The 27,369-nt window shown below is 44.0% G+C and overlaps 1 protein-coding gene across 1 annotated transcript in view; it reads right to left on the bottom strand.

Annotated features, from left to right (window-relative positions):
• UPB1 (beta-ureidopropionase 1) overlaps positions 1-4,553 on the bottom strand; it is a 31,196-nt gene extending 26,643 nt beyond the window's left edge. The window contains 1 exon segment of the mRNA XM_047698511.1: positions 4,384-4,553. Coding sequence (XP_047554467.1) covers positions 4,384-4,487 — 104 coding nt within the window. The 5' untranslated portion in view covers positions 4,488-4,553.
• Positions 4,554-27,369: the final 22,816 nt, after the last annotated feature.

Consider the following 27,369-nt stretch of genomic DNA (forward strand, 5'->3'; position numbering starts at 1 on the left):
CCAAAGGCTTGGCATAGGGATGTGGTGGACATAGGCCAGTATGGCTCCGCTGGGGGGTGAGGCAGAGACCAATAGATGAACCATAACCTCAGAAGGGCTCCATGCTGCCCAAAACCCTCCCTTGATCCCTGTATTGGCCTTCTGCCCTTCTGCCCCTTATCCTGATATTAAGGCCCCTCATGGCCTCACCTCTAATGTTAAGGAGGAAAGCCCACCACTTCCTGCTCTGGCTGCAACATACCCTCCTGGGTCCCTCCCCTGGTGCCCATCTCCCCAACCAGGGTCAAGGCAGGCCTCGCCTGAGGGAGCCCAACTCCTGCCTCCTCTGCGACCTCTAGCTTCTACAACTTCATCTTTCCTCTCTAATAGCTCTTTACCATCAATGTTTTAAATAATTAAACTAGAGCTTTGCTACTAAAGAAACACATGTTTGTGGGAGGAAAAAAAAAACAAACAGTGAAAAGGATGTCAAATGAAAACTGGGTTCCCTTCCCCATCCCGTCCCTCAGGTCCCGTCCCAAATCTCAGAGACAACCCCTCTTAACAATGTAGGTATTTTTCCAATATTTTCCTCTATGTGTGTAAACTAGATTGGTGTCCTGTATATTCTGCTCTACTACTTGCCTTTCTTATTAACAATATGCTCAGACATTCCTCCCTGTCTCCTCCAGACCTACCACATCCACCATTAAAGCCGCTTGAGAGTCATGTGGGTGGCTCAGTTGGCTAAACTCCTGACTTCCGCTCAGGTAATGATCTCAGCGTTATGGGATCGAGCCCTGCCTCCTAGGGCTCTGTGCCCTTGGGGAGTCTACTTCTCCCTCTCCCTCTGCCCCTCCCCCTGCTCACGTGCTCTTTCTCTCTCTCAAAATAGAAAAAAAAAAAAAAAACTATCTGAATCTTTCCCATTACATAAATAAATAACAGGGGGGGGGAAAGGACACAGGTCCTCTTGCTACTTCACTTGCACTCCTCACCTCCCCTTAGTAGGGAGCTTCCCCAAAGCCCTCACTTCCCACACCTCCCTCGGCCACCTGTTCCCTGGGGCCCACTCCCCACTCTGAATTTCCACCAGCCTTCTGGTTGGCTTTAGCAAAGGGAGAGCCTCATACTCCTGTCTTCATCCTTCTAGACCTCCACCACCTGACACTCTGTCCCTATCCTGCTTGATGTCTTTAATACTTGCCCTAGGTCCCTGATCCCTACTTCCTCACCTCTTGGAGTACCATGCAAAGTCTTCACTTCCTGGGATTTTTTTTTAACAGCAGGTTCTCCCGAATCCCTTCCCAGGCCTTTCCCACTCCGCACCCACTCTTCCTCCTGGAATGAGGACAATCCCAATACCAGCCTCCCCAGTGAGGACCACCTCTGCACAGTCCCTGTAGTGGGTTGAACTGTGGCCCCCGACGAGACACCCACATCCTATATGCAAAACCTGTGAATGAGACCTAATTTGGAAAAAGGACATTTGCAGATATAATTAAAGACGTCAAGATAACATCATCCTGGATTATACAGGCAAGCCCTAAACCCAGTGACCAGTATTCTTGTAAGAGATGCCCAGAGGACAGTCAGGGGGAAGAGAAGGCCATGTGAAGACACAAGCAGAGATTGGGGTGATGCTGTCACAAGTTAAGGGATGTCAGAAGCCACCAGAAACTAGAAAAGGCAAGGAAGGATTCTCCCCCTAAAGTAACTCTGTTACTTTAGACCTCCTCATCTTTCACCTGCTCTTTTCAAATTCTTTAAAGACTTCCACCACCATTAGGACAGGTCCCGCTGCTTTAGCGTGGTGTACAGGACCCCTGGGCCTACGACAGCTACTTTGCCTCCTCCTACCCTCCCCCCACAGCATTCCACACCTGTAATCCCTGAATGAGATGCTCCCTGGTGTTTGGGACTTGATCTGGAGTACCCGAGCCCTTCCTGTCTCCAAACCAACTTCTCCATCTCCTTCAGGATACAGTCTCAGCATGGCACCCCTGGGAAGCCTTCCTGACCCACCCCCACCTCTGTTCACGTACACTCTCTCCAGCCCGCCTTGCATCCTTCTCTCACCATGTACGACAACCATGAAAAGGCAGAAAGCCCCTCCAGGGAGGAAACCGTGGCTTGCTCATCCTTGTACTCCTAGTGCCCAGGACAAAAATAAACATGCAATAAATGTTGAGTGAATAAATGCTTCTTGGGTCTGGCTGTCTTAAAATTGAGAGTCCATGTATTTTGAGGATTTCAGCTGCCGGGCCCAGGCAAAAGCCCATTTAGCTCATACACTTACACATTTACTAAGTGTCTCTTTGTGTTTGGCACAGCAAGTAATTGAGAGAGAAGGTTGGTCTTGTGTGGGAGGCAGTCAGGAGCCCCGAAGAGGGGCTGAGGACTCAGGCTCCACCAGCCCTTCCTTCACAGAGGTGGCCATGGCAGTCAGGGTATAAGAAGTGAGCAGGAGTTTAAGTGAGAAAAGTTTTTAAACGACTAACGATTTTCCATCTTCAGTTCACAATCCTGTGCATAGCCAAATCCCACCCAGTTGCAGGGACTGAGCAAGCACACTGGCTAATACCCTAGAGGTAAAGCCTGAAAGGCCTCAGCACTGAGTGGAAGAGAACCTTTTGTGAACAGTTATTGTAAGCCAAGCCCTTTGATGGGGCCCAGTCACCACCAGCCAATGGGTGTTGGCTCTCATTTTACCACGCATTATAATCCCTACCCACTCTGGAGAAATCCAAATGCTCACATCAGGTCCCTTTTGCAAGGTAGTCCTTATCCCAGTCTCTAGAATGTGCCCCAGCCAGTCACCTATATGGGAAACTTATTTCTCTTTTCCTAAGACTCTGTGCTTTACCCCTGACACCACAAACTCTCTCCATCTGTTCCCAGAAGAACATGTCCACCTCATCCTTAAAACACACAAACAAACAAACTATTCCCATCCTGAGACCCTCTTGCTTTAACTCTAAGAGGCTTCCCTCTTGACAGGTATGGTGGAAAGTAGTAGGTCAGCATGATTTCACTGGAGAAAACTTAAAGGACATCCACTCCCAGGTATCCCTCTTTGGGTATGAAGAGCCCTTTTCGACAGAGTTCTCTACCACTCCTACCCCCAAAGGCAGTTGTTCTGCCTTTACCATCCACTAGCTCTGTTCACTAGCGGATGGTCAAGTTCACTTTATGTTCTCTTAGGTCTGAGATCGGGCCTCCCTGCAGCAACTCCAGTGCAGCCAGTGGCTGGGAACCACTGTTCCAATCAACACCCTTGAGTTTCAGGTTGATCAGGTTCCTGCCTCAAGGTCATTGCCACAAGGTCAGGAAGTGCACAGTCTGGCTTGGGTGGGGGGAATGGGGGATCCCACCAGTGGGCAAAGCAGTGGAAGGAGATGATGTCAGGAGCTGCATGGGGTCAGAGTTTGGATTTCACTCTAAGAGCCATGGGACTCCTTCACAGAGGAGTTTTTGTTTTGTTTTAAAGATTCTATTCATTATTTGAGAGAGAGAGCGCATGCATGCACAAGGGGTGACTGGGGAGGGCCAGAGGGAGAGGGAAAAGCAGGCTCCCTTTTGGGCAGGAAGCCTGACAACTCTGGGGCTGGAACCCAGCACCCCAGGATCACCACCAGAGCCAAAGGCAGATGCTTAACCAACTCTGCCACCCAGGTGCCCCTCCTTCACGGAATTTTAAGCACAGGAGCAACAAGATATGATTTACATCTTCGGGTTGCTTGGAGAAAATGGACTGAAGAGAAACAAGAGTGGAAGTGTCTTCCAGCTTTGTTTACCCAGTTCCAGCAGTGCACTAACCTAGTCCTAGTGATGCACACGACTGGCTGGGAGCAGAAAAACATTTGCACTGAGTGTGGTAACTAATTCCTATGGCTTGCCAGTGGGTAAGGTTCCTACTCAACCAGATTCAGCCAGCCTCTACCTCCAAGGATCTGCCAGAGGCCCAGTCACTGCAGGAAGTAGGGGCTGGGCCTGGACAGTCAGGTGACCTGCTAGGTGCTCTGGCTGAGGCACTGACCCAGACAGACACCCAAAGCATAGGCCTGCATCTGGGGAAGAAGCTGGTCCCTGGAAGTAGGTAGAGAGCTGGGTGGCCACAGAGAAACCGACAGAGAGTAAAAACCTGTCCTTTCCCTTCCAGATTCTTTTCCCTTCCGAGTTCTGGGCAACAAGGGGAGAACTGGCTTGTAAAGGTCACTCGGGGGTTATGCAACCCCGGAGACCCAGAGCCATCACATCTAGATCTCCTAAGGCTTCTGCTCAACAACTCAGATCTCCATCGCCCCGTCAGAACCCTTCAGATCCTGAAGCACTCTCCCTGGTTCCCCAGACCCACACTCACTGGCCCCAAGGTCTCCCCACCCAAACCTCTGGGCCCCAGACCTGGTTTCCTTGCCATAGAGAACGCGTTTCACCTCCCGCAAGTCTGCAGGAGGCAGGTGCTTCTCCAAACTGTGCTCCAGAGACTCCCACTCAGGACCCGCCATGGCTGGAGTCTGCAAGCGTGGACGAGGCGCTAAGGTCCAGACCAGTACTGTCTACCCTTTGCCCCCAGAAAGAGGAGGAGCCGACAACCAGGTCTACGCACGCTCTCTCCTCTCTCCCCTCACCTTCGGCCTCTGGAGGGCTCACGTGAGGCACGCCCCCTCCTCGCGCCTTCCCCGGCCTCGCGGGTAGGACCGCCCCTTGCCCTTCGCGCCTCTTTGCGCACGCGCTAGGACACGCCCCTTCCACCCGCGGGACCGCCCCGAGCCCTCGCGCCTCTGCCGCACGCCGGAGCTGCGGCTGCTTGCGGCTTGCGGCCTTTGCGGGTCCACAGAAGCGTTCTGTTGCCTCTCACTCTCCCTCGCCGTCCGGTTCCTGGCCGGAGGTGTCTGGCGGGACCGAGAACCCGGAGAGGCGGCGAGGGAGCCCCTGAGCGCGGCCTCCGGGGGCGGGCAGCGGCGCAGTCTGAGGTAAATGCCTGGCCCGGCCGGTCGGACCCTCGCGGGGCCGGTTCCCGCCGCCGCCGCCAGTGGGCAGGGCTTCTCCTCGCCCCGACCTCGGTCTCCGGTCGGCGGAACCGGGGCTGCCAGCCGGGCCGGCCCACCGCACGGGACTGCGGAGGAAGGTACGGGACGAGCTTCAGTGTCCCAAGGGCAGTAACTGCACCACCGTTTTTCCAGTACCCCGTATTTGTGAGCACTTAGGGCCGCCCCACCCCGCCCGGGGCCAGGCTGGGAGACCCTGGCCGCACGCGGCAACCCCGGGCTTCGGGGTCCGAGCCTGGCCAGCTCTGGCATAGCTTGAGCAAAGGGTCAAGGGATCCCATGCGCTTGCGTGGAGTGAATACGGCAAAACGCTGGGGCCCTAGGTCGGGGCTCGAACTCCCGACCATTGGGCCCGCCTCTCGGCTCTGCAGTCTGCAGTGGGTGTGCCCGCGTGGGCACTTTCCTGGGAGGGGGGGGCGCTTTAGACCCGCGGAGATGATCGGGGCAAGGCCCCTCTCGCAGTTCCCGCGGATCCAGAGAGTGCTGCCCCCTGAGGAGGCAAAGATCCACTTTTCAGCCCAACTGGGAATCGGAAAGGAGCAGCTTAACTCTGGTGAAGAAACCAGTCGGCCCAAGTCCTGGTTAAGCAACTTGCAAACCTCATGACTCCAGGAAAGTTACTCAGACACTCTGACCTTCTGTGGCTTTATATGTAAAATAGGAATATGGCTACCTTGCAGGGTTGTTAAAAGTAAGATAAAATGGAGGGAAGGGGAAAGTGTCCCCATGGCTTAGTTGGTTGAGCATCAGACTTCACCTCAGGTCTTGATCTTAGGATCTTCAGTTCAAGCCCCATGTCGGGCTCCCCACTGGGCGTAGAGCCTACTTAAAGTAAGATAAGCACGAAACGGTCTAAAAGTAGGTGCTGCAGACCAAATGGTTCAGATATTTTATATAAGTCAGTAACTCAACGAGTTTTGGCCATTGTTTTGATAAATGTTAACAGAGTTTGTAGTTATCTGATGGAGCTCCCTTTTCAGGAATGCAAACTTTGGCTGAGGCTTTTTTTTTTTTTTTTTTTAGATTTTATTCGTTTATTTGTCAGAGAGAGAGGGAGAGAGAGCGAGCACAGGCAGACAGAATGGCAGGCAGAGGCAGAGGGAGAAGCAGGCTCCCCGCCGAGCAAGGAGCCCGATGTGGGACTCGATCCCAGGACGCTGGGATCATGACCTGAGCCGAAGGCAGCTGCTTAACCAACTGAGCCACCCAGGCGTCCCTGGCTGAGGCTTTTTGTATGTAAGGCTCTGAGATAAGGACAATACACAGAAAACAAAACCTAATACTTTTTCTTCATGGTTTAAGGTAGGGACAAACTTGTAAATACTTACAGATACAGCAGATTTAAATCTGTGGAAAAGGTATACATTATGCTATGGAATTCTGAGAAAGAGGTGATTCCTGGCCTAGAAAAGGAAATTGTTTGAGGCCCAAGAAAGAGGTCTCATCGCTAACTCAAAGTGCCTCAAAGGAAACTTGACCCACCCCCATCCCCAGGCCTCTTATCTCCTGTATGGCATTTCCTATTTTAGCTAATGGTCTCACTGCCCATTCATTTTGCCAAGCCTTTGAGAGTCATCCCCAACTCTTCCATGTTCTTTCCCTCCAAGGAAGCATCAAATTCTGCTAAATTTATCTCTTAAATTTTGTTAAAATCCTTCCCCCTCCCACCTCATGCCTACAATCACGTCATCTTTTGCTTGAATTGTTTTTAGTCTTCTAACCCTTGTACCTCTGATGTCTATCCTTAGTTGTTTTTCTAAAACTGATAACTTACCATCCTTTGTGCCCTCTCATTCAATGTCTCCCTATCTGGAATGACCTTTCATCTGTTTCGTGAGCTCCTACTCGTCCTGCAAGATGCAGCTCAAATATCACCTCCTCTGTAATGTCTTCTCTAATTGCTCCAGGAAAAGTGTAGATTTCACTAACCCTTTATGGATACCTCTGTTAGAGCATTTATCAAAAGCTGTTGTGTAATTATTTCTGAGCCCTGGGCAGGAACTGGGTCTGATCTGCTTCTGTATCTACAGGGCTCTGGCACTCAGTAAATGACTGTTGAAGGAATTAATTCTGATGGGATCAAGGACAGATTCATTAAGGTGGTGACATTTGAGCTGGACCTTGAAGCAGAAGTAGAAACTATTATTACTAGATAAATTGCTTAATCCATCTTTCCCTATTGTTCAGTGACAGGTCATTCACACTAGGCCATTACAAACCAGGGTTTCACAAATATGCAGTGCTAATGTGAGAAGGATAAAAAAAAAGTTGTATTTAAATTTTTATATTTACCTAATTTATTTTTCACTCTAAATATTAAGACGCCACTAGATCCTTCTATGGTAATCATTAAAAAAGACTTTAAGCTCTGCCCTAGTTTCTTTTTGTAATACCCAGCCAAGCCCCAAAGGCTTGAATTGCATGCAAGTGTGCTAGAATAAGGGACTCCTCCTTGTTTTGAAGACCATCTCGTTTTGTGGCAACATGGTGTGGTTTATGGATATATAATCATTTGAGTGTATACAAACATGAAAAGGAAGAATAGAATATACCACAACCTTCATATAGTGGTTATTTCTGGAGAATGAGGTAGAGGAGTGGGCATCATTTGCTGATATATAATATTTTAATTCTTTTTTTAAATAGATACAAAACAGTAAAGTGCCATCTCCTGTCAAAAAAGATTTGACGCATATGATGTTAACATTTAAAAAATCTGGGTATTTGTTGTTAGGCTTTTCTTTACATTTGAAATATTTTATAAAAAATTATAGAAAAGAGAGCTTTAGACCGAGTCAGGAAATCTAGTTTAGTCTGGGTTCAACCTTTATCTCAGCTTTCCTGTTTTAAGAAAGATTGGTGAGGGGAAGAGGCTGGAAAGACCGTTTATAGAGATAAACTAAGCCTTTCCTAATTCTAACAAAATAGGATTCAAATAATGTAGTCATATATAAATTCCTCTGTTAACATGCTTATTTGTGACAAAAGAGTTTCATTATAGAAACTGATTTTATAGATAGAGTTCATTTGTTAGAAATGTACTTGTGTCTGTTCTTAGGTGTTATTTTTTAAATTCACCGTGTGTGTTAATCTTGATTAAGGAAAGTGTTTACTATGGGCTCTGCTCATCACATTTGAAGAACTAAAATTTTATGATAATCATTGCTGAGTAGTCCTTGAAAGGGATATGACACGGAGATCCCACCTGTACTTTTTTCTCCTTCGAGCGAGAGGGCTGCTTATTACCATCATTTAGCACTTTACAATGCACACAAGCTTTTGCCTCTTTTTGTCCCATTTCATCCTCCCAGTAATACTGTGAACTATGGTGCAGGGTTCTTGGTATTTGTCAGATTTCCAAGTTAAACATAACACTTATCGGAAATGAAAATAGAGGAGCCAGTATTTCACTGATAGTCACAGGGGAAAGATCTGAGGTAACCTGATTTCTAAGGAACTTTATAAAAGTCCAATTGCTGTCTTTATGATGTTTCTTAGCTCAGAAGTCACATTTCTTTATTTGCTAGGGCTCATTTTATCATCATCATTATTATTACTCTTATGTATACGGAAGAGTTTTGGGATGGTGTACCCAGCCTGACTGAGAATGGATTTTGTAGCCGAGAAGAGACAACCAGCTAAAATGGTGACTTTGTCTGCCAATGGTGAAGTTTCTTTGCCTTTTAGTGGCCTGAATGTTTTAACTTTTGTTTCGTTTTATCCCGTGTGTTGCTTGCTTCTCCTGATGACGAGGCATGTTCTTCCCTTCAAGGCCTTCTTTACTCATTAAACTTGTATAATACACCTTAATGTTAGTTGACGGACACTAAAAATGCACTGATCTACTCCAGTCTAGTAAGGTCCTCTTCAAACCCTGCAGAAGGAACCTCTGATACTCTAAGTGTCAGGCATAGGAGAGGCCCTAAAAGAGATATTTAGATCAGGAAGCCCCACCCCTCAGATAACATCACTGAACAGCCTCAATTTTTTTTCTGGAATATGGCTTATCTGATGCATTCCTATTGCTACTTGTACATTCCTTGTACAGGCTCTCATCATTTCTTAAATTACTTCAACCAACTCATAGTTAGTCTTTCTGCCTCCCAATTTCAAATTCCCCTTTGGCCTTGGTTCCCAGGTTGATCTGTTCTTCAATGACAGTCCATTAGTTTAGTCTGAAGTCCAACGGTGTATGGAATAAGGCCCTCTGATTAGACCTCATTTTATGCTATCACTCTTCCCTGCCCTGCTTTGGGCTCTAGAATTGTCCAACTGCTTCTGGTTGTACAAACATTAGATACCATTTCACACCTGTGTCTTTGCTGAGTTCCTTCTTTACTTAGATAGTTCTTATCCAAACCTTAAATTCAATTGTCTCTTCAATAAAGCCTTTCCTGGCTCCTCAGGCTTATGTAAATTCCCACTTCTGTGTTGCCATAATAATCTGTGAAGTTTCTTGAGGATAGAGGTATGACATGTCTTTGAATCTACAGAAATTTGCATATAACTGGAGCTCAATAAATGATTGTTGAACCAAACCGAACACCATGTCAGTACTTAGAAACGTTTGTAGTCACTTGATGAATTCTTTTTATGTATATTAACTCAATAGCTGCTTATTTAGCCTGCTTTTAAAAAAGACCACAATTGGCTGCAGCAGATTCTTGTTCCTCTCCTTTCAGTAACACTCAGCTGTCTTCGTTGCAGCCTGATCATAGAGGATACAAGTAGTCCAAATCCTTGAGTGACTCTGAACAATAGATGTTGGTTGGGGGAAGGAGCCCATTCTTGGGGACTACTTCATATAGCACAGCTCTGTCTATTGGGAAAGTTGCTGTTCAGTATGTCATGGTTCATCTCTCTCTAATTAGCCTCCTGGTTCATATTTCCTTGGATTGAGAGTGTGGTGGGATCCTTGGCCATAACGTTCTTGCATTATAGATAATGTTTCAGACCCCATTTTCAGAAAGTTGTAGATATAGATAACAGATAGATGCCTACTTGTATTTTGAGAAACAGTATAGTATAACAGAAAAAAACATTGAATTGGGTAAATAAACAAGTTCTAGTCATGGTTTTGCTATTAGGTAATTATAGCTTTAGGTAAATTACTTGATACCCCTTCCTAATCTCTTAATTCAAAGGTATTGGACTAATTCGCATGAATTCTATGATTTTACTCTTGCTAGAGTTTGACATTTATTAAATGTTGTAACAGCTGTTTTCACTGAGACCCTCCACCCCCCCTTTTTTATATGGATGGCAAGGGCAAGTAGAGCACATGTGCCTTAACACCTGCAGGAGAAATCCTTGCACATTAGTGCCTTAAAGCCAGGACTGGTCCACACTTAGATTGCCATGGGTACTGTGGGAGCTGCGCTGGGCTAGAAATCCAAGGACTTGGGGTTCAACCCTGGTGCTGTACTTTTTGGTTATGTAACCATAGACAAGTCATGACCTTTCTGAACCACAGTTTCTTTATCTATAAATGAGGATAATAATACCCATTCCACTTCCTTTGATTTGAAAGAATCAAATAAGCTAAGTTGAAATATCTTTGAAAATCTATACAGTGGTATCTCTGTAAGATAATTATTTTTAATTGAGGAAAAGATGTTTGAATATACTGTTCTCATGGGAAAACACACACACACACCCATACCCATCCTTAATCTTTGAGGTATTTTTCCAGTGGTGATAATGCCTTTGCACTGAATCACTTATATGCTTTCCACTAGTGCTTCTGGTGATAAATAGCATACACTTTGAACACTGAGTAATTTTTGAGGAAGGCTGTAGTCTGAGGCTGTGAAGTAACGCAAAGATGACTAGCCAGAGCTGAAATCTCGTCCATGAACCATCACCAGTTTGTTAATCATTTAGGCTAGCCAACTCAGCATAGGCTTATGTATCATTAGGAATGCAAAATCCCAGGTTGACTTTTTGGGACCTAAATTTCATGAAATATCAATGTGGTAAATAAAGCTCCTTCTCAAAAAAAAATAAAACCAACCTTCTTTTCTACCTCCTTCTTCTCCCAAAACAATTACATAAATATGCAGTGGGGTTAGCACCAAAACATGTGGCATTTAGAGATAGTTGTCTGTAATCTCAGTGTGAGCCTGTAGTGTGTTATAGCTGCCAAAAAAAGCTGTTAGGACCTTAAGTTGCATATTGACAGGTGTAGTAGCTAGAGCATACCTGAAATTTATCTAGCTCTGGGTTAGATACAAGGCATATAAATCATCTTGAATGTATCCAGAAAAGAAGAGTAATGTTGCTGAGAACATTTAACAACAACAACAAATAGTCAAAGGCACTGGGAACATTTATCTAGCAAAACAAAGCAAACAAACTCAGGAAGAATATTGTCACTTTATTCCAATATCTGAAGGTGGCCACATATAAGAGGTTTATAGTTGTTCCGTTTGGCCCTAAGGAGAGGAGCTGGAGTCAATGGATAAAAGCCAGGGAGGCATATTTCAACCCAAAATAGTTATTTTCAATAGGTGGTATGAAATGAAATAGGCTAGACTGGGTCTGCAAGCAGTGAGTTCTCAGTCATTCTGGGTGTTCAGGGATGGTCCAGATGACCACTTGGTGGGAGTATTGTAGAAGAAAGTCATCAGATGGGTGGTGGAACCAGATAGTCCATGATTTGTGTTTATTGCTTTAAAATGAACCAAAAAAGAAAAAAAGCACAACAACTTAGGTATATTAAATCCAAAGAACCATACGCAGACCATAGAATAATACAACACAGCTTGGAATCTGAAAAGTGGAAGTCAGCAAGGGCGAATTTGCTGAAGAATCAGGTGATGAGAAGAGTTTATTATTAATAGTAGTAGTAGTATTGTATTTGCTTTTTTTTTTTTAGATTTTTTTTTTTAAGATTTTATTTATTTATTTGAGAGAGAGACAGTGAGAGAGAGCATGAGCGAGGAGAAGGTCAGAGGGAGAAGCAGACTCCCCATGGAGCCGGGAGCCCGATGCGGGACTCGATCCCGGGACTCCGGGATCATGACCTGAGCCGAAGGCAGTCGTCCAACCAACTGAGTCACCCAGGCGTCCCTAGATTTTTTTTTTTAATTTATTTATTTGACAGAGAGAAATCACAAGTAGGCAGAGAGGCAGGCAGAGAGGAGGAAGCAGGCTCCCTGCTGAGCAGAAAGCCCGATGTGGGGCTTGAACCCAGGACCTGGGATCATGACCTGAGCCGAAGGCAGCGGCTTAACCCACTGAACCACCCAGGCGCCCCTGTATTTGCTTTTTTAAAAAAGATTTTATTTATTTATTTGAGAGAGAGAATAAGAAAGAGCATGAGAGGGGAGAGGGTCAAAGGGGGAAGCAGACTCCCCACTGAGCCAGGAGCCTGATGCGGGACTCCATCCTAGGACTCCAGGATCCCAGGATTGTGACCTAAGCTGAAGGCAGTCCCTTAACCAACTGATCCACCCAGGTGCCCCAGTAGTATTGTATTTGGCTTGATTGATTTTAAAGGAAAGGACCATTTTTACTGCTGGTGTGAGTGGACCTAGTTTCTAGGACCTAATGATGACTGGAGTTCTGGTCATAGAATCAGAGGTTTAAACAACCAATTTGTGGTTGTAAAAAGTAATTTCAACTTGGAAGTGGTTGGGGCTCAATTAGAGGGGGAAAAACACTGTATGGGGATTAAGAGACCAAGCAGGTACACAGCTGTATACAGTCTAAGGGTGGAACAAGTGTACAGAAAGAATTAGATATTTATGAAGCCAAGCTAAACAGATTGGTGTTCTGTACTTTATTTGCCACCTTAGATAACTAGCATCTTGAAATCCTTACTGAAACAAAGTAGATTTTGTGTTCTGAGAGGCTGTAGTGTGTGCTAATGATCCACTGTAAGGTGCTTGCAGTATTGTAATAAGGTAAAATGTTCTTTGCCCCACCAACTACATTAACTACTGGCAAGTCCTGCCCTTAGTCCCAGGATCTGAGTCCTACTTCATAGCTCAACCTTGCTGCTAGCCCTGCCTGAATGAATGCCCCAAATTGGATAACAAGTCTGCTATATTGCAAGCACTAAGTCTTCTTGCATTCCAGCTCAGTAACTGAAGCTATGTTTTATTTCCTTAAACGCATCACAGTGCACTGTTGTCTTTTAAACTGAGCGCTGCCAAAAACTCGAATCTAGCTTTTTAAAAAAGATTTTATTTATTTATTTATTTGACAGAGAGAGATACTCCGAGAGAGGGAACACAAGCAGGGGGAGTGGGAGAGGAAGAAACAGGCTTCCCGCCAAGCGGGGAGCCTGATGTGGGGCTTGATCCCAGGACACTGGGGTTATGACCTGAGCTGTAGGCAGATGCTTAACAACTAAGCCACCCAGGCACCCCTGAATCTAGATTTTGAGTCTCACTCTGGTTGCTGGGCCCTGTTAGTTCTCTCTCTCTCTCTCTTTTTTTTAAGATTTATTTATTCATTTGAGAGAGAGAGAGAGAGCGAGTGCACTTGCACACAGCGGTGAGGGGGGCAGAGTGCAAAGGAGAGGGAGAGAATCCCAAACCCACTCCACGCTGAGTGCAGAGCCCAACGTGGGGCTTGATCCCACCATCCTGAGATCATGACTGGATCTGAAACCAAGAGTCAGAGGCTCAACTGACTGATCCACCCAGGCGCCCGTGGGCCCGGCTAGTTCTTGCCAGACTCTAACACTGTTTGGTGGACTGCCAGCTGGTGAATCTCACAGCCTCAGAGCCTCACCTTTGGATCCTGTGGGTGCTGCAGATAGAGGCTTAAGTTCTCTAAGAATCAGGGCTCCCTTGATCATCAAGAGCCTTTCTTACAGTCCCAGGTTTCTCCCCAGTTAAGGGAGTTGGTCTGACCATGCCATCTACACTTGGGGAGCCAAACAGTTATTGGCCTGAGAGCAATCCATAGAAGCTCATCCTCCATACTCAGCCTCTGCAGCCACTAGCCAACAAGAGCTTCCTGAACCTGGTATCCTGGGTCCTGCTGGAATTCTGAGCTGTGCTTCTGGGCTCCATAACCCCATCTCTGTTAATAACTGGATACTTGTCCTGTCTGGACTCTAAAGAGTTAGTTTTAGCAGTCCGTGGGAGGCTGTACAGCTTGTTTCACAGAGGTCTTTTAGGTGTTTAATATTTGTACTCTCCATTAGTTTTAACATGTGTTGAATGTTCCAGACATTGTGCGAGGCCCTGGGGTAAAACATGAATAAGTTGTGGTGCTTGTTTTCATTATCATAATAATGGCTCTTACAGAAATTTCTTGAGTACCTGCTATGTCCCAGGCACTGTGCTAGGCCTGTAAGAGCCTTTATAGGGTACAGAAAGTATGCTTAGGAAGTGGTAGGAGGAAAAGCCAGGTAGTTTGTATTATATACATAAGGCTGCAGACATAGCACATGGTTAGTGCTTGATAAACAATAGCTGTGTTTATAATATTAGGTGATAACATTACTGAAAGTGCCACACGGGTCCAGAGGTGGGAGAACAAACATCTGAGCCAGAGGATGTGTAGAGGACAGAGGAAGGTCAATCCAAAAAAAAAAAAAAAAAAAAAAGGAAAAGTGAGACTGCAAACAGAAAAAGATGACCATTGCAGAGTAGCCAGTCTGTCTGGAACAGCAGAGTAGATAAAGTGTTGCACCGTACCAGTATATGGAAAGATGTCTAGAGAGTTCTAGATATATATGTGCTAGTGAGAGACTCTAGCCATGAAACCATTAACCATATTCACAGGAGACAATGATTGTGTGAAGTTGTAAAAACCGGAAGGAGAAGACAATCCTGAAAATTATCCAATTAAAGGAAGGAAGATTGCAGACTGCTTAGTCACCTGAAGAGAGTAACCCTTACAAAATGAGAGGAGATGATTACATCACTTAAGTGAGCATTGATCAACGTGTTTGGCAGGACAAGTGGAAATGTTTTTCTCTTAAATAATTCAAGCCTGCAGGCTTCCAATTCAGTTTAAGATAGTATAAGTGTCTGCTATATATAAATGTGTATGGCATACCAGTGGTGAATGAGTAGAATTTAAAAGAGGAATAAGTAAAACTTACTGTCTGTATTCAAGGGAGTGTTCATGAATAAATCCCTTGATGGTAAATACACCATAGCCTTCAGTTGAACACATTACACAAACACAAGGAAATTGTATTTGCTTATTGATCTGGTTTATAGCATACTTACACCATATAGTAATACTGTAATCTGAGGGAATCAGACCTGATGATTTAAATCCTTATTTCTAATATTCTATATCTCTACAAGGTAGACTTACTTCAAGTTTTATGACAAATTTTCATGGCTCGTTGAGTTAACAGATACAGAAAGTGGTGGAGAAACAAATGAAATTAAAATAATATTAAAGTTACGGCTACGTGAAATGGAATTATATAGTATTGATATCCTTTATTCTTTTTAAAGGATTTTATTTATTTATTTGAGAGAGAGCAGGATAGCGAGAGAGAGCACAAGCAGGGAGGAGAGGGAGATGCAGGCTCCCTGTGAGCAGGGAGCCTGATACAGGGCTTGATCCCAGGACCCTGGAGTCATGACCTGAGCTGAAGACAGATGCTTAATGGGCTGAGCCACCCAGGTGCCCCTAGTATTGATATTTCTTAACTAGTAACTTTACCATCCATTGGGAAGCAATGTTCTTATTTTATCAGAAGCAGCACAGTATGATAGCAAAATCATAACTTTTTAAAGCCCTGGCAGAACTATGTATTAGTTTCATAATTAATACAAGTTATGTAACTTTTCTGGACCTTCTTTTCCTCTTCTTTAGCATAAGATGATAGGACTTGCATTTATGGCTGCTCCAAAGGTCCAAGATCCAAAAGCAGATATATAAAATAATTGGCAGTACAATGCCCCATTCTCAGTAGGGGCAACCCTTCCCCACAGTGATGTTGCCACTCTTTTAAGAATATTTGGAAACTGGGCGCCTGGGTGGCTCAGTGGGTTAAGCCGCTGCCTTCGGCTCCGGTCATGATCTCAGGGTCCTGGGATCGAGTCCCGCATCGGGCTCTCTGCTCAGCAGGGAGCCTGCTTCCCTCTCTCTCTCTCTCTCTGCCTGCCTCTCTGTCTACTTGTGATCTCTCTCTGTCTAATAAATAAATAAAATCTTTAAAAAAAAAAAAAGAATATTTGGAAACCCACTCCCTGGGGCGCCTGGGTGACTCAGTCAGCTGGGTGTCTGCCTTTAGCTCAAGTTGTGATCCCACAGTCCTGGGAGCCCCGAGTCAGGCTCCCTGCTCATTGGGGAGCCTGCTTCTCCCTTTCTCTCTGCCTGCTGCTCCCCCTGCTTGTGCTCATACTCTCTTTCTCTGCCAAATAAATAAATAAAAATCTTAAAAACAAACAAAAAAAAAAAGGAAAAAAAGCCTTTCCCCAAATTGCCTACAGAGTCTGTGGTACAACCTTTGGAGATTTAGTGCTCTTGCTTAAGAAATCTAGTTTGGTTTTTAGGGGGGGAGGTAGATTTTATTTTTGAAAAAAACAAAAACAAGAAAAGTTAACTCAGAGCTAAGTTAATGGGTGATCAGGTTTGTGATGTTAACAAGTGTGTCAGTAAAGTTTGGACTGTGGTTTGATCCTGAAAGCAACTCCAGAGTGGACAATTTCCAGGATAGTGTTGAACAAAAACAGAATTTTTGGAATAGGTCTCAGATAGATAAGTTCTTGTACATTTAAATGTCACCTTTATTACGTTATAATCATACCTCATTTCTGTGGAAAGGATGATGCAAAACAGCATTGATAACAGAGACTAGCAGAATGTGAGGAGAAGATAAAACTATAGTGAATACATAGTGGCCATCCTACTGGCACAGAGTTAATTAAAATGTTTAAAAATTCTCTCTTTATATACAACTCAAGCCTGCGTACTAACAATTTTTGAAGTCACATTTCTAATCTTACTATATTAAGGTCTTTTATATTCTCCCAGAGCAGAGCAGCCTTACTTTGTCTTCAACTCAGTATACCTTCAAATGAAGATGTCTTTCTCTTAAATATCCTTCTTTCAGCTTCCCAGACTTAAAAACTTCAGTCTGGGGGCATCTGGCTGACTCAGTCAGTGGAGCATGCCACTTTTGATCTTGGGGTTGTAGGTTTGAACTCCACATTGGGTATAGAGATTACTTATAAACAAAAATCTTTAAAAAACAGAAAACTTCAGTTGGATTCTTTTTTCTCACATTAAACCTGTTACTGTCCTTTCTGCCTTTGAAATGTCTTGCATTCTGCCCCTTTTCCAGTCTTACTGCATCCACCATCATTACCTTCCTCGCTGGAGCTGGCCTGGATCACTCTATTAGCTAGGAAGCTCATTTCTCTGATTTCTTTTGGCTTCTGATAGAGCTGTTTTAGATTAATTTTCCTAAAATAACACTCCCATCTTGTATATGTATTTGTTACAATACCTAACACATTGATTTATAAATAATTATCTATGAGGTGCTAATTTGAGTACCTGTCTGTGGTTGGATTTCAAAATCTTTGAAAACAGTGTTCTTTTTCTGTGCCAGGAGTGCTTAGTACAGGGCCTTGCACACAGCTGTCTGGCCCCAAGTAAGTTACGTGACTGTTCTATGCCTCAATTTCTTCATCTATGAAATGGTGATAATAGTATCTATCTCATAGCTGTGTTAAAAGAGTATGTATATGTGTGTATCAAAAGGTAGCTTTTATGTTATGATAGCTTTTGTATATGATTGTTTTTGCATTACTATAACACTCAAACAAGTTACCGCTTTCTTATTCAAAGTAAACTCCCTTTTTCCTGACTCTTCAAGGGCCTCTGTTTTCAGGACCACCTTCTCTCTCCAGGTTAGTCTCACTGTATCCTAACATAGTCTCCCATCCCCATAAGACCACACTTCTTTTTGTCCAACCAGTGTTATGTACTGTTTACTGGTCATTTCCATCCTAGAGGTTCCTCCCCCTTCCACCAATGCCCTCACAAACCCCACTCACCCTTTAAAGTCCTCAGGAAGTATCTCTTCCCATGGGAGGTCTTTATCAGCTGTTCCACCTTACACTCACCTCTCTCTTCTGAGGTCCTCTGGCATTTGGAGTTTGTATCTCAATTTAGGTACTTAATACTATAGTCTCTTATGTTTCTTTTGTCTCTCCAAAAAGAATATAAGCTCTTAGAGGATAGGAACCATATTATATTTCTTTCATAATCTCTACTATCCATGGCATTGTTCTGGGCTTGTATTCATTCATTTAATGTGCTTTCTTGATGCATATTTAATGACTCTAGTAGGCGGTGGGATACAATAATTATTAAGAGGCGCCTCCAATCTAATGGGGAGCCAGAGATACAAATATTCAGGATTTTGTAGGAAGACTGTATGGAAGTCTTGAGAGCAGGTGATTAATGCTCAGATCTGTTAATTAGATAAATCACAGATCTGAGCAGAGGGTGAACTGGGTGAATGACTGGAAGTCAGGTCCTTCAGTCTGGAGTATTAGCTGTGGCATGACAAAGGCTTAAACTGAGGCACTGGAAAGAGGGTGAATTCAGGAGATATTGTGGGAATTAAAAAAAGGATTTGTGACCATTCAAATACAGAATATAGAGTATAGGTGATACACTCAAGATGACTTAGGCTTATTCCTTGAGCACTGGTTTGATAGTGGAGCCATTTAGGAAATAGCCATGAGGGGGAAAAAGCAAATTTGGAGATTTAGATACTTATGGAACCTCCAAAGAGAGAGTCCTATGACCGGCTGGAAATTCAGGTCTGGAGCCTAAGGATTGAAATTTGGACTAGAGAGTGACAGTTGGGAATCTTAGTAAATAGTGGTAGTTGAATCCATGGGAAAGGAAGAGATCCCCTGAACACAAGATGCATAAAGATGAGCGTAGAAAGTGACTGAGACAGCAATGTTCGGAGAAGTTAGAGGAGGTGCGGAAATGAGCAGACCGCCAAGGGCCCGAGTGTCAGGCCACAGTTAATGTTTGAGGAGCCAGTTAACAAGTGTGCATTGAATTCAGAGTTAGGGAGAGCATTGAAATGGCTAAGCTGGGGTGCCTGGGTGGCTCAGTCATTAAGTGTCTGCCTTCGGTCAGGTTGTGATCCCAGAATGCTGGGATTAAGCCCCGCATCGGGCTCCCTGCTCGGTGGGAAGCCTGCTTCTCCCTTTCCCACTCCTGCTGCTTGTGTTCCCTCTCTCGCTGTGTGTGTGTCTCTCTCTCTGTCAAATAAATAAATAAATAGAAATGGGCTGAGCTCTCCCTAGTATTTCAATATATAGTGGCCAAAATGAATTGAATATGGAGAAGGAAGAGCCAACTGTGAGGATAAGCTTTGAATAAGCTTGGGATGACAGGAAGGAGAAAGAACAGCTTATTGTTTGAGGATAAATCTGGGTTTTTTAAAAATGAAACTCTTTTGAACACTTTTGTGAAAAAAGGGGAAGGAGCTAGAAGAGGGAGAAGCAGTGTCTGTCTGTGGTGTTCTTGGTGATCTCCTTACACTTTTATACATTCTTTCATTCCATTTTCATAATCACCTTGAAGTAGGGGGTTTCCTGTCCACTTGACATATGAGGCTCAGCAAGGCAAACTGACTTGCCCAGAGGGATGAGGATTTGTTGAATTACAAAGATCAAACACTTGCCTGCCACGTGTTGCTGTTTCCAGACTCATTCTCACCCCTTTAACCTTTGTTGTTCCAGATTTAGAAGGACGTGGGAAAGAATGAGGCCAAGGTCAATGTATGGAGACTGCCTGGGGAGAAGTAAGAATATTATCTTGGGACAAGAGGCAGGACATGAGGAAAAATCTGAACAGAGTAAGGCCTGGAGATGGACATAGGGAGCTAAAGGGACATACCAAGCCTTAGTTGGTCATCTCCTAAGAAGAGGGAGCAGAGGAGGGTAGTGCGAGATTAAAAAATGCTAACTGGATAAGGTGCCTGGGTGGCTCAGTTGGTTAAGAGACTCCCTTTGGCTAAGATCATGATCCTGGAGTCCCGGGATCAAGTCCAACATCAGGCTCCCTGCTCAGTGGGGAGTCTGCTTTTCACTCTGACCCTTTCCCTTCTCGTGCTCTCTCTCTCTCTCTTTCTCTCAAATAAAAAAGAAATAAAAATTGTATATTCTTTTAAAAAATGTTAATTGGATGTTGACAGAAATCATCACTAAATAGCAATGTTTAGAATGCTTTGGTAGGGGCGCCTGGGTGGCTCAGTTGTTAAGCAGCTGCCTTCAGCTCAGGTGATAATCCCAGGGTCTTGGGATCAAGCCCTGCATTGGGCTCCCTGCTCAGCGGGAAGCCTGCTTCTCCCTGTCCCACTCCCCCTGCTTGTGTTCCCTCTCTTGCTGTGTCTCTCTGTCAAATAAATAAATAAAATCTATTTTACAAGTATTTCACAAGTAGGCAGAGGCAGGCAGAAGGAGAGAGGAAGGGAAGCAGGCTCCCTGCTGAGCAGAGAGCCCGATTCAGGGCTCAATCCCAGGACCCTGGCTCCATCCCAGGACCCTGGGATCATGACCTGAGCCGAAGGCAGAGGCTTTAACCCACTGTGCCACCCAGGCGCCCCATTAAAATCTTTAAAAAAAAAAAATAAAATGCTTTGATAGAGACATCTGGGTGGCTCAGTTGATTGAATGTCTGACTCTTAGTTTTGGCTCAGGTCATGACGCCAGGGTTGTGAGATCAAGCCCTGCATTAGGTTCCGTGCTGGGCGAGGAGCCTACTTAAGATTCTCTCTCTCCCTCTCTCCTTTCTCTTCCCTCAAAAAAATAGTATAAAATAAAATGCTTTGGTAAAAGAAGGGAAAGTTTGTTAAAGATTTTAAAGGTTTTTTTAAAATCCTATCTGAAAATGCTTTCACTTTCTTGAGATTTAAAAAAAGAAGGGGAAGGCAAAAAGGAGCCAAGTTTAAAAAAAAAAAGACTTCTATAAAAGGAGTAGGAAGAATTAGAAGATCAGTATATGGTAGAAAAACTATATGAAAATATCTTTATATTTATATAAATTTAAGTTCCTATTCCCTAAAGAGTAAGGAATAAAGTATCAAAGGACTCCAGATTCTTAGGATGATATAGAGAACCCAAGGCTTTCTGCTTCAACAGAGAGCATTGAACCCTGGAGTGAAGAGACCTGCCTCAGATCCTGGCTCCGTCTCTAGGCAATTCTCATCATCTAACTAGGTCTGTTAGCTCATCTGCAAAATCTAGGGGTTGAACTATGATATCCGAAGTGCCTTTCAGCTCGACATGTCTGTGCTAGTGTTTAGATGTGGTATAACTTAATGGTGAGGAGCACAGACTCTGAGGTCAGGATGCTACAATTTCTCAGCATCTCAACCCAAGTTATATGACCGTGGCAAGTTGTTAGCCTCTCTGGGCCTCCATTTCCTCATCTGTCAACTAGGGATACTAATAGTAAATAACCCACTGAATGGTTATGAAGATTCAATGAAAAAAATATATATATAAAGTGCCTGACAACAGTAAGGTTCCATTTACCTTCTGTTCCTCGCAACCTTGGTAAATGGAATTAACCAATTGGAGTTTGCCAGGTTCCCCTTTTGGGAAAGGAATGAAAGGAATCTTCAAAGATCTGAGTGGTCAGGACCTCTGAGTTATGATTCAGCCACAGTCAACTGTCAAATTTTCCCACAGCTCAGTGGAAAGTCACTGAAGACTCCGCGAAAACAGTGCCACCCCTCCTTCAGTGTTTCTCTGCTGGGATGAACCGCTGACTCTGGAGGTCTGACCATATCAGCGTTCCAGCAGGGAGAGGATCTAAGCAGGCTTGATAGATTGACCAGCCCACGCACTGTCTGTAGGTGCTTCTGCCGTTCCAGCAGTGTTGTAAGACTCAAGCCTGTGAGAATTCGTTGTCAGCCCAACTGTGGGGCACCAAAGAAGATGAGTTATAGGGTGTGGGTCATTTTTCCAGGCAGGAGCAATGATGTAGTGACTGTCAGGTTATTTCAGAATTTGGAACCTCAAGTCTTCATCCCCCACACCTTTCTCTGTGTATAAAGTCAAGATTATGGATACCACCTTGACAGAGAGCACATATTACGGATAATCACTAAGATTTTTAAGTTTTCTCAAATGACCCCAGCAGAAGCTTCATCTATGAATGTAACTGGCCACAGTTTAAACAAAAGTGGAAACACCCACGCATTTGCTTAGAGTTCTGGTATCTTTTGAAGTGTTTTTATGTCACTTACCCAAATTTGAGCTCAATATCCCTTCTATTGCTTGAATTCATCTTTTTAGCCTTGCAGAAGAAACTCGCAGCTAGTCCTACACCATGATGTTCAAGTAACTGTTGGTGATCTGGGCCAAAGCTCTTTTTACTTCTTATATTTGCTCTTTTAAGAATGGACATGGTGGAGCGCCTGGGTGGCTCTGTGGGTTGAGCCTCTGCCTTCGGCTCGGGTCATGGTCTCAGGGTCCTGGGATCGAGCCCCTCATCTGCCTGCCTCTCTGCCTACTTGTGATCTCTCTCTCTCTGTCAAATAAATAAATAAAATCTTTAAAAAAAAAAAAAAAGAATGGACATGGTTATGGTACAAAGCTGGTCTGGATTTTTCCTTGCATTGAGGCCTACTCAGTACAAGAATAGACTTTGAAATCTAGACCTCTTGTCTAGGGGGGATATTCCTTATAGCTCACCCAGGACTAGATCCTGCATGCCGCTCACCACATACCAGTCATCATAACACACCTTTAAATAACATTTTAGGGGGCCTGGCGTCTGCACCCTGAAAATTTCTGCCCTTGGGCTCACTACTTCTCTGTGTACTTTTTTTGTCTTTAGGTAGATCACTGGGATCTCTGCCCTTTGTGGAATAATCTGCTCCATGGTTCTTGAAATGCCATATGACATACAATATTTTAGTAGGTAAAGATACTGAGGCCCAGAAAAGACAATTAAGTTGCCCAAGTTCTTACAAAAACTCAATAACAGGGGTCAAGCCCAGAATGCAGATTTCTCTGAATCCTGCTCACTACTGACTCTGTTAAACTAGTAAGCATCTTCTTTTATTTTTTAAAAAAATATTTTATTTATTTATTTGACACAGAGAGATCACAAGCAGGCAGAGAGACAGAGAGAGGGGGAAGCAGGCTCCCCGCTGAGCAGAGAGCCCAATGTGGGCTCAATCCCAGGACCCTGACACCATGACCTGAGCCAAAGGCAGAGGCTCTAACCCGCAGCCACCCAGGCGCCCCAGAGCATCTTCTTTTAAAGGAGCAGTTAAGGGACCCCTGGGTGGCTTAGCTGTTAAGTGTCTGCCTTCGGCTCAGGTCCCGATCCCAGGGTCCTGGGATCAAGCCCTGCATTGGGTTTCCTGCTTAGTGGGAGGCCTGCTTCTCCCTCTCCCACTCCCTCTCAATGTTTCTCTCTCTGTCAAATAAATAAGATCTCAAAAAATAAAAATAAATAAAGGAGCGGTTAGGATGAGTGAGGGAATAAGACTGTCAATGAAGAAAGAATAGAACTGAAGGTTAGAACCCAGGCAGAGAGGGGCCTCTCTGCGTAGGCAGAAGGCCCAGGCAAGCAGTGGGTACCTGCTTGTGGGAAGGGAAAGGAAGTGCCACAGGGTGAGAAAAAGGCACAGAGAGAGTTGAGTGACCACTACTGCATCCTTGGCCTACTAGAAAATCTCACCCAGCCAAACAGATAGAAATGTCCCTCTAGAACTTACTATTTCTACAGCTGTGAAATAACTGCTGCTTATCTTTCCTCCAGGAGATTCCTTGGAATGAAACCAATGGGAGATCAGGGTTTGGGAGAGTCTCATCAGAGCAGATGGGCCAGCAGCAGCCAGAAAGCTTGTTGCCTTTGGCTGAGAGCACCATCCTGGATCTGAACGTCTTGTGAATAAACCCCAGCAGGCTCAGCCTTAGGCCAGAGTGAAGCTGGCCTGCTTCTCCTTGAAGAGGAACCTAATGTACTCCCACATCTTCCCTCCCCTCTTGCTGATTTCAAAAATCACATTCTCAGAGAGATTTTCAACCTAAAACTATGTAGCCCATTAGCAGCCCTGGGAGGATGGCTTCTTAGTGTTTTTGGTCCCTTGGTACATTTGGAAGTACACTGCATGAGCGGTTAGGAGGCCTGGGTTCTGGTTCTTACACCGTAATTTTCCTTGGGGCAGTGGGCAAATTATTCTTCGGGCCATAGTTTTTCCTAACTATAAGTTTGTTTATAATAACAATAACTTCCATTTAGGAAATGTTCATTACTATGTACCAGATATAATCTCAATTGCATTCTTTCAGTAGTGTCCTATGGAATAGGTACTGTTATTGTCCCATCTTACAGATAAGGGAACAGGCTTAGAATTCTCATTCCCTCACCACCCTATTTTTTTTATTAACATATAATGCATTATTTGCTTCAGGGGTACAGGTCTGTGAATCATCGGTCTTACACAGTTCACAGCACTCACCATAGCACATACCCTCCCCAATGTCCATAATCCAGCCACCCTATCCCTCCTCCTCACTCCCCACTAACCACCCTATTTAAATCACTAGTCCCCACCCCCACCCTGGCAAAGATTCCTTTCTCTGCATTATTTTAGGCATAGCACTTCTTACTACCTGAAATACTACACATTTTACCTTTTTTTGCCTTCTCTCAAGACAAGATTTGTAAACTCCATTAGGGAGTGGATTTTGTCTTTATGTTCTTGTTATTCATTTGATGTGTTTCCAGGGCTTAGAATAGTGCCTGGCACATAGTAGGCACTCACATATTAGTTGAATGAATGAATTGTCAGTAGGAGTATAAATTGATACAGACTCTAGAGAAATCAATTTAGCAATATTAATATTTAACACACATAATTAATATGTTGACACTGTGATACCAGAACTAGGAATTTATCCTGTAGATGACATCTTGCATGTGCTTAAAGTCATTAGTGCAAGGATGTTTACTGTAACACTTTTTGGTGTATAAAAGGACTAAAATCAGTCAAACTGTTCATCAGTATAGGAGCTCATTAAATCAATTGTGGTGGGTCCCTACAGTGGAATTCTCTGCAGGAGCAGGAAAGAATAAAGTAGGGATGCATGTGCTGTTAGGCAACAACATGAGATACATAATTAAGGAAAATAAAGGAGAGTTCAGAACAGAATATGACTCCATTTATATTAGAAGAAAAAGATAACGACAGGTTTTCACATATACTTGTTTATGTCTGGCCATTTCTAGAAGGAGAAACAGCTGCCTCTGGGGGTGGCCAGAGGTTCTGGGTTGGGATGGAGAATATACTCTTACGGTACGCTCTTGTTCTTTAAGTTTTCTTTTTTAGCAGTTTTCTTGAGATACAATTCACATATTATACAATTCACCCACTTAAATTGTTTAATTCATTAGTTTTGCTGTATCGTGTTATTAATTTTTTAAGATTGTGGCAAAATATGTATAATATAAAATTTGCCATTTTAACCATTTTTTTAAAATTTTGTTTTTTTTTTTTTAAAGATTTTTATTTATTTATTTGACAGAGAGAGATCACAAGTAGGCAGAGAGGCAGGCAGAGAGATAGGAAGGGAAGCAGGCTCCCTGCTGAGCAGAGAGCCCGATGCGGGGCTCGATCCCAGGACCCTGGGATCATGACCTGAGCCGAAGGCAGAGGCTTAACCCACTGAGCCACCCAGGTGCCCCAAAATTTTGTTTTTATTTATTTGACAGAGCAAGCGCATAAGCAGGGGGAGCAGTGGAGGGAGAGGAAGAAGCAGATTTCCTGCTGAACAGGGAGCCCAACATGGAACTCCATCACCTGATGGACCACCATGATGGACCTAGATCATGACCTGAGCCAAAGGCAGATGCTTAACCAACTGAGACACCCATACACCCCCATTTTAACCATTTTTAAGCATATATTCAGCAGCATTAATTACATTCACAAAGTTGTGCAACCATTACCAATACCTATGTCCAAAACCTGTTTTATTCCCCAAACATTATAATAGTCTTTAGTAGTATTAATTTTTTTTTTTAATAGAGGGTGATAGGGGACGGAGGGCAGAGGGAGAGCGAGAATCTTAAGCAGGCCCAGCACAGAGCCCAATGCAGGCCTCAATCTCACAACCCTTGAGATAATGACCTGAGCTGAAATCAAGAGTTGGGAGCTACCCAGGTGCCCCTGTAGTATTTGACCTTTAAAAATCTTGTGCATGTGTTACTTTTTTATTTGAAAAATTCATTTCAAAAAGAAATTAAGTCAGGTTTAGAAAATTTATTAACTTGTCTAAGATCCCACAGCTCATATTCCATGGCAGCAACCACCAGTATAATTATAAGAGAATAGAAATTCTTACAAAGAATCAGGTTTTAGTAAGGGGTGTTGGATATCATCTAATACCTTCATTTTACAAATGAGATAACAGACTCACACGGGTAAGGTAGTCACCCCAAGTCAGGATGTCAATCAGAAGCAGTCCTCCTAATCCAAGATATGCTGTTCATAGTAGGTCACAGAAGAGGACTCTTGCCCCTCGACAAAGAGTGAGGCTTGAATCCCTCCTGCACAAAAGGGGATTTAAGTTCTTCTATGTCTCACATACCTATACTACCTACTAGTAGGGAATGGGGCCATTGAGCCTGATGTCACTGTTTCTGTTTATCTGAAACCATGTAGCAAATCTTCAGTACCTATCTCAGTTTTTACTTCCAAGAAAATGTCTCTGATTGCCTTAACACATCTGTATCCCTACTTGATTCTTAACTCTTATAAATGTTAGTATTTAAAGCACATAAGGAGCAACCCGAGAATGTGAGACATTGTATAGCTATGTCAGTTTATGAATCCATTCTGCCCACTAGTGTAAGCTCCGGGAAGACAGGAATCGGGAGGTTGATTCCATGCAGTAGGTACACAATAGATAACTGACTGGGTTAATTGAGTTGAAAAGTAGCTGTGGTATGAGGTGTAAGGTGTTTGTTTATTTTTTGAGATGTAAGTTTTTCAAAAGGTTTCTCTTCGCCTCCCAGCAGAGATGCCTACTGGATCACAGAACATTGAAATTGTTGGAAGTTGTGACTATCCACCCCCCCAGTCACCAAGAGCCAAGTATGATCCTCCTTTTGTCATATTTACCTCGACGTTAATAACACCCTCATTTATGTGATTGCTTGCAGTTGATCTTCTTTTCCTTTCCTCTATGCCCAATAGATGGGAAGTTTCACAAGAATGTAGATTGTCCGGGGCGCCTGGGTGGCTCAGTGGGTTAAAGCCTCTGCTTTCGGCTCAGGTCATGATCCCAGGGTCCTGGGATCGAGCCCCGCATCGGGCTCTCTGCTCAGCAGGGAGCCTGCTTCTTCCTCTCTC

Source organism: Lutra lutra, chromosome 12, assembly GCF_902655055.1.
Source record: "Lutra lutra chromosome 12, mLutLut1.2, whole genome shotgun sequence".
NCBI lineage: Eukaryota > Metazoa > Chordata > Mammalia > Carnivora > Mustelidae > Lutra > Lutra lutra.